Raw genomic sequence first — 6,210 nt, 5'->3', positions numbered from 1 at the left:
CCATTTTGTGACTTCTGCACAGCATGACTGACATTGGGGTTTAGCTTGAGAAAACAGAGCAAACGGAGCTACGCATCCGCGCTTCGCTCAGAGTCGACGAGGTTCTCCACAAAGTGCCCACCAAATAGAAGCCGAGAGTTCTTTTAATTTGCATAAGTGAACTGCAAGCTTCAAAGATTGCGGCCAATAGGAGTGAGGGGGCGGAGACGCGCCTGGGATAGTCACCGCCTCTAGAGGGAAAGCAGGGGATCAGATTGGCTTTTTCCTAAGCGACAGTAGCGGAAGCCAGTCGTTTTTGAGATGCCCAGATGGTGCAGGTGGGCCCGGCGTAACCAATGGGGAGAGGCATCTTCAGAAGGACTAGGCTCCTTGCCCAATGAGGCTGGGAGGACTGTGCGGGGCTAGTTCCGAGCGGCAGTACTTACGGCCAACCCAGAGCGGGCTTGGGCGGGGCGCAGTGCTGAACGACGAGGGTGTTGGCCAATGGCGAGTGCGGAAGCGGGCAGCCCAGACCTGGAACGCGGAGGGAGCTGAAGGAGGGGGAGGCTGAACCGGAGAGAAGCAGGAAGTAGCGGCGGCCTCGGGGAGGGCGGCGACGGCGGCGGTGGCGGTGGGAGCAGGGTAGAGACCGCCGGGTCTCGGCCCGCACTTGGAGTGGAACAAGTAAGCATGCCTGGGGTAATACCCGCCCTTGGCCCCGCCCCCTGGGGGGGCGGGTAAATACCCCCGCCCCTCCCCCACTTGGTCAACTACCCCCTTCTCCGCGCCGCCCCCCTGGGGCGGCTTCTAGGAAGGCCCCGCCACCGCTTCCATCCCTTGAGGCGGATGGGCGAAACTCCCAGCCTGTTGAAAGCACAGCCCCTAGCCGGGTAAACGTGGAGGGAGGGTCGGGGTCCTCAAGTCCTGGCGCCCCGAGCCTAAGAGGCGTCCGAAGCACGGCCCGGTGACTGGTGGCTGCGGGATGTCGCGACCTAAAATGGTGTCCGTGTTCGGGGGCGGGGGCGGGGGAGCTGGGCCAGGCCGGAGCGGAGCCTGCACCCCGACTGGGCGCGGGTCAGCGTCCGGGCCCGGGCCGGACGCAGGCTCGTGCCCCGGGCCGCCGCGCGCCTAAGGATCACTCCTCAGTCTCGAGGGAGCCGCGGGAGTCTGCGGGAGGAGGAGGCTGTGCCGCGCCGGGACGGGAGGGTGGGAGGTCGGAGTTGGGACGGACCCCGGCCGGAGAGCTGCGAGTCACGCAAAGACCGTCCCCTCCCCACTCCTCTCTTTCTGCGCGCCTCCCCTACTCCGCTGAAGTCCTGGGCCGGGAGGTGCTGCGCGGCAGCTCCCCAAGGGCCTGGCCTGGCCGGGGCCCGTCCTTCCCTTCTCACGCCGGTGGGAGCGAGAGAAGCGCGGTCCGCCTCAGTTTCCCCATTGGCTTCTTCTCTGTATACCCCGCCCCCTCCCTGCAACCCCGGACATGCTCCCGGCGCCGGCCCTCGGCAGATGGCAGGGACTTAATTCCGCCCGCTGCCCAGCTCGGCGGCAGCCTAATCGCCCCCGGCCGCCGGCCCCTCGCCCTGCTCTGCAGGCCCCGGGCCAGGGAAAGAGCAGTGGAACCCCCTCCCGACCCAGGCCAGTTCACCCTCTTCCTGTTCGGCCCCTTCCTTTGGCTTTTGGGGAAGAACAGAGGGAAAAGGGGGGAGGGCCCGAGCCCAAGAGTCCGGGCACAGCAGCCGCAGAAAGGCCTCGGCCGTGGGCTGGGGGAAGCCTCTTTGGCCTTGAGCTCCAGCTGCTTGGTGGACTGTCCGCTCCTGGCTATCGCATGACCTCTAAGTCACTTGGACGCCAGAGGGGGAGTTGCTTGGGGAGGGCGAGTGGGGAGATGTTTTCTCCTAGTCCCCACTGATTGTGCTCCACCAGCCCACTTTTCTGAGGGCCGGGGTGGAAGGTAGCTTGGTTTCTCTCTCCTGGTGGGGAGAGAAGCAGGCAGAGGAGGGAGGGCCCTAGCTCTCCCATCAGGGCAGAGGCAAAGGGTGGAGGGCTTTGTTCAAACGCAGAGACTGCAGAATTAAGTAGGGGGTGGTGAGGGGAAACTTCCCTTTCTTCCTCTTGTTGGTACCCTCTTCCTACACCCTACCTTGGTCCCGGCATTGCCAGCTGCCACCTGCTGGGACTATCTCCAGTTTCGGTCTAAAGGCTGGCAGGAGGTGAGAGAATTGTCCCTGAGAAAGGGCTTGCATCCTGGGCAGAGAATGTGTTGTGACAGAGACTTTTTCAGTTTCTTTTTCCTACTTACAGAAACACTTGTGGGGAGAAACTGGTGAGGAACAGACCTGGGTCCCCCACAAGCTCCAGGCTGGCCATGTTGGTTTAGTGCCACATGCGTCTTGTGGGATATTTGTGTGTGTGTGTGTGTGTGTGTGTGTGCGCACGCGCGCGTCTGCGTGTCTGCCTGCACGCATGTGTGCACACACACTGGGCCAGGTTGGGGTTGGGCAAGACTTCCTGGACTGGTGTTACCAAGGGAAAATGAAAAGGGTGAGGAGTGTGAGTTAGGAGCTCAGAGCAGGGATGACACGGGTGAGGGGGCTTGGCTTTCCCCTTTGTGGCAGCGTGCTGGATAAGTTGCCCTGGAGTTTGGCCCTGAGAGAGCAAGATGGAGAGGGAGGGAGAGAGGAGGGGCTGGCCCCGGGAGGGCCATGGGAGGGCAGAGGCACTCTGGGGAAGGTAGGTGAGCTAGCGGCAGGTGTTTGTGACAGGAGAGGCCTAGGCTGGGGCCCTTGTGACCAGACTGCCGGCACGGTTTTCCCCTGTCTTTTCTCTTTGTCTCTTTCTGTTCCTGTGTCTTATTCTTTCCATCTTGCTCTCTTGGGTGATTTCCCTGAGTCCACTTTTCCTTGTTAACCAAGCTAGATCTCCAGGTGTCAGTGATGACCCCAAGTCCCCAGACTTGACCCCTGACTCTTGTCTCTGACCCCAGCCCCAGATTCCTAGTGCTTACTCCTTCCCAGCTCCTCCTTGACTTGACATGTCCTTGTTTGTCCCAGCTGTAATAATAAATCCTATTCTGGGTTCTGATTCTCAGGGTTATGATTCATACTGTGCGCAGAATCACCCTGTTGTGTATGGGTTACTTGCCTCCCCTTTCAGAAGTAAGGCAGTGGACATCAGGTCATTGATAAAGCTGGAACTCGAATCATTTCTTCATCTTGGCTTAAGTCCCTGTCCCTTTGTACACGTGGCCTGTCAGATCTCTGCGGACCCCCAGAAGATCCATGAAGAATTATGGGTGGATCCCATGCTGCCATGAACGAGCCCTTAGACCCAGAGCATCGTGTACACCTTCCTCCTTAACAGTGGTGTTGATTAACGGGTTCTGTGCTGGGCACAGGAGGGGCCGAGGTGGTTTCAATCAAGGTGTTCACTGAGCTCCCTCTGTCTGTATTACCCTTGTCTCTCAGCTGTATTTCTGAGAAGTTCCTTTGCTTCTGCTTTTCCTCGATGTTGGTGTCTTCCCTGGAATGTGCACATAACCTACCTTTCAGTTTTAGGGTTTGGCAAACCAGGCGCTTCCATCAGCTCTAGGATTCGCGCTGTGGTAGAAGTGTACCCAAGTCAGACTGCTCGTGGTCCCGAGAGGATAAATATGGAGATCCCGAGGGAGGAGGGCCAGGGTTCCTGCCTCCAGAGGGCTTAGTTTCTCACTCTTTTTTCTGTTTTCATCAGGCCTGGGACCTGCTGCCATGGGGGACATGAAGACCCCTGATTTTGATGACCTTCTTGCTGCGTTTGACATCCCCGATATTGACGCGAATGAAGCCATCCACTCTGGGCCAGAAGAAAACGAAGGGCCTGGTGGCTCAGGAAAGCCAGAACCCAGTGTAGGCGGTGACTCTGGAGAAGCAACGGCAGCAGCTGCCAGGGATGGTCCCGAGGTTCCAGCTCAGGCCTCTGATCATGGCCTGCCGCCGCCAGACATCTCAGCAGTCAGCGTTATTGTCAAGAACACTGTGTGTCCTGAGCAGCCTGAGTCCCCGGCTGGGAGTTCAGGAGGGGAAGGGACCCGGGCTGGAGGGGTGACTAAGGAAGGGCCTGTGGGGCCTCGTCTGATGCAGAATGGTTTTGGGGGCCCTGAGTCATCCCTTCCAGGTACACCCCACTCTCCAGCTCCTCCCAGTGGGGGTACCTGGAAAGAAAAAGCCATGGAAGGCAAAGCTCCTTTGGACCTCTTTGCTCATTTTGGGCCTGAGCCAGGGGAGCACCCCGATCCTCTCCCTCCCTCTGCACCCTCCCCACCTCGGGAAGGGGCCATGACCCCTCCTCCTTTCTCCTCTCCCTTTGAGCTGTCCCGGGAGAATGGCCCAGCCTTGCTGCCACCTGGTTCTCCCCCACTGCTGGGGACCATGAAGCAGGACAGCTGCAGCCCCCTTCATCCTCAGGGCCTAGCCGGGTTAGGCTCTGGCTTGAGCCCAGAGGCCACGGGCATTACTGCTAGCGCCTCGCCTCCCCGGGTTGCTGGGTTGCCCTTCTTCAAGCAGTCTCCAGGGCATCAGAGCCCTGTTGCCTCCCCCAAAGTGCCCCGCTGTCAGCCCCTGAAGGAAGAAGAGGAGGAGGGGCCAGTGGATAAGGCTTCCCCCGAAAGTCCCCAGAGTCCCTCTAGTGGAGCCGAAGCTGCAGATGAGGACAGCAATGACTCCCCTGCCTCTTCCAGCTCCTCAAGGCCTCTCAAGGTGCGGATCAAGACCATTAAAACATCCTGCGGGAATATCACAAGGACTGTAACCCGGGTCCCCTCAGACCCCGATCCCCCTGCCCCCTTGGCTGAGGGGACCCTCCTGGCTGAGGCTGGCCTCCTGAAGCTGTCCCCCGCAACCTCGACCCCTGAGGGTCCAAAGGTGGTGAGCGTCCAGCTGGGTGACGGCACAAGGCTAAAGGGTACCGTGCTGCCCGTAGCCACCATCCAGAACGCGAGTACTGCCATGCTGATGGCGGCCAGCGTGGCCCGCAAAGCTGTGGTTCTGCCCGGGGGCCCTACCACCAGCCCTAAGACGATGGCTAAGAATGTGCTAGGGCTGGTGCCCCAAGCCCTGCCCAAGGCGGAGGGGCGGGCAGGGCTGGGGACAGGGGGGCAGAAGGTGAACGGGGCCTCAGTGGTGATGGTGCAGCCTTCCAAGGCGGCCACCGGGCCAGGCGCTGGGGGTGGCACGGTGATCTCGCGGACCCAGTCCAGCCTGGTGGAGGCCTTCAACAAGATCCTCAACAGCAAGAACCTGCTGCCTGCCTACCGGCCCAACCTGAGTCCCCCGGCTGAGGCCGGGCTGGCCCTGCCTCCGACAGGCTACCGCTGCCTCGAGTGCGGGGACGCCTTCTCGCTGGAGAAGAGCCTGGCGCGGCACTATGACCGCCGGAGCATGCGCATCGAGGTCACCTGCAACCACTGCGCCCGCCGCCTGGTCTTTTTCAACAAATGCAGCCTGCTGCTGCACGCCCGAGAGCACAAGGACAAAGGGCTCGTCATGCAGTGCTCACACCTGGTCATGAGGCCCGTCGCCCTGGACCAGATGGTGGGGCAGCCGGACATCACGCCCCTGCTGGCTGTCCCGCCCGCCCTCGGACCTCCCGCCTTGCCCGCCTTGGGCAAGGGTGACGGGGCCATCACCGCCGCCATTACCGCGGTTGCTGCCGAGGCCCCTGTGCTGCCGCTCTCGTCCGAGCCGCCCGCCGCCCCTGCCAGCGCGGCGTACACGTGCTTTCGCTGCCTGGAGTGCAAGGAGCAGTGCCGGGACAAGGCCGGCATGGCTGCCCACTTCCAGCAGCTCGGGGCCCCCGCCCCTGGGGCCAACAGCACTGTGAGTTCCCTCTCGCGGCCCTTCCCAGGGGTGGAGCCCGAGGCCATGGGAGTAGGATCCGGGGTGTTGGGGCTTGGCCAGGAGAAGTCATGGGGGCAGGCCACTCCTCACTGACCTCGTTTCCACCCCCTTGACAGGTGTGCCCAACCTGCCCCATGATGCTCCCCAATCGCTGCAGCTTCAGCGCCCACCAGCGCATGCATAAGAACCGGCCCCCCCACGTCTGCCCGGAGTGCGGGGGCAACTTCCTGCAAGCCAACTTCCAGACCCATCTTCGGGAGGCCTGTCTACATTTGTCTCGCCGTGTGGGATACAGGTGCCGCCCGCCTCTCCTGCCCGTGGTCTTGCCACTGTCCCCCCCCCCCCCCCCCCCCCCCCCCCC

General features: G+C 61.8%; 1 protein-coding gene across 2 annotated transcripts in view; it reads left to right on the top strand.

Annotated features, from left to right (window-relative positions):
• The first annotated feature begins 508 nt into the window (after positions 1 to 508).
• ZNF687 (zinc finger protein 687) overlaps positions 509 to 6,210 on the top strand; it is a 10,415-nt gene continuing 4,713 nt past the window's right edge. Inside the window, exons 1-3 of one of the 2 annotated variants that reach the window (XM_040626753.1) lie at positions 509 to 663; positions 3,706 to 5,828; positions 5,966 to 6,144. In XM_040626753.1, the coding sequence (XP_040482687.1) occupies positions 3,723 to 5,828; positions 5,966 to 6,144 (2,285 nt within the window). In that variant the 5' untranslated portion in view covers positions 509 to 663; positions 3,706 to 3,722. Of the gene's footprint in view, positions 664 to 785; positions 870 to 3,705; positions 5,829 to 5,965; positions 6,145 to 6,210 lie in introns of those variants that run through there. The other variant, XM_040626754.1, reaches the window with a different exon arrangement.

The sequence above is a fragment of the Ursus maritimus genome, unplaced genomic scaffold, assembly GCF_017311325.1.
Source record: "Ursus maritimus isolate PB19 unplaced genomic scaffold, ASM1731132v1 scaffold_12, whole genome shotgun sequence".
Taxonomy (NCBI): domain Eukaryota; kingdom Metazoa; phylum Chordata; class Mammalia; order Carnivora; family Ursidae; genus Ursus; species Ursus maritimus.
The sequence above is the reverse complement of the archived record's forward strand: the minus strand, read 5'-3'. Positions and strand labels throughout refer to the sequence as shown.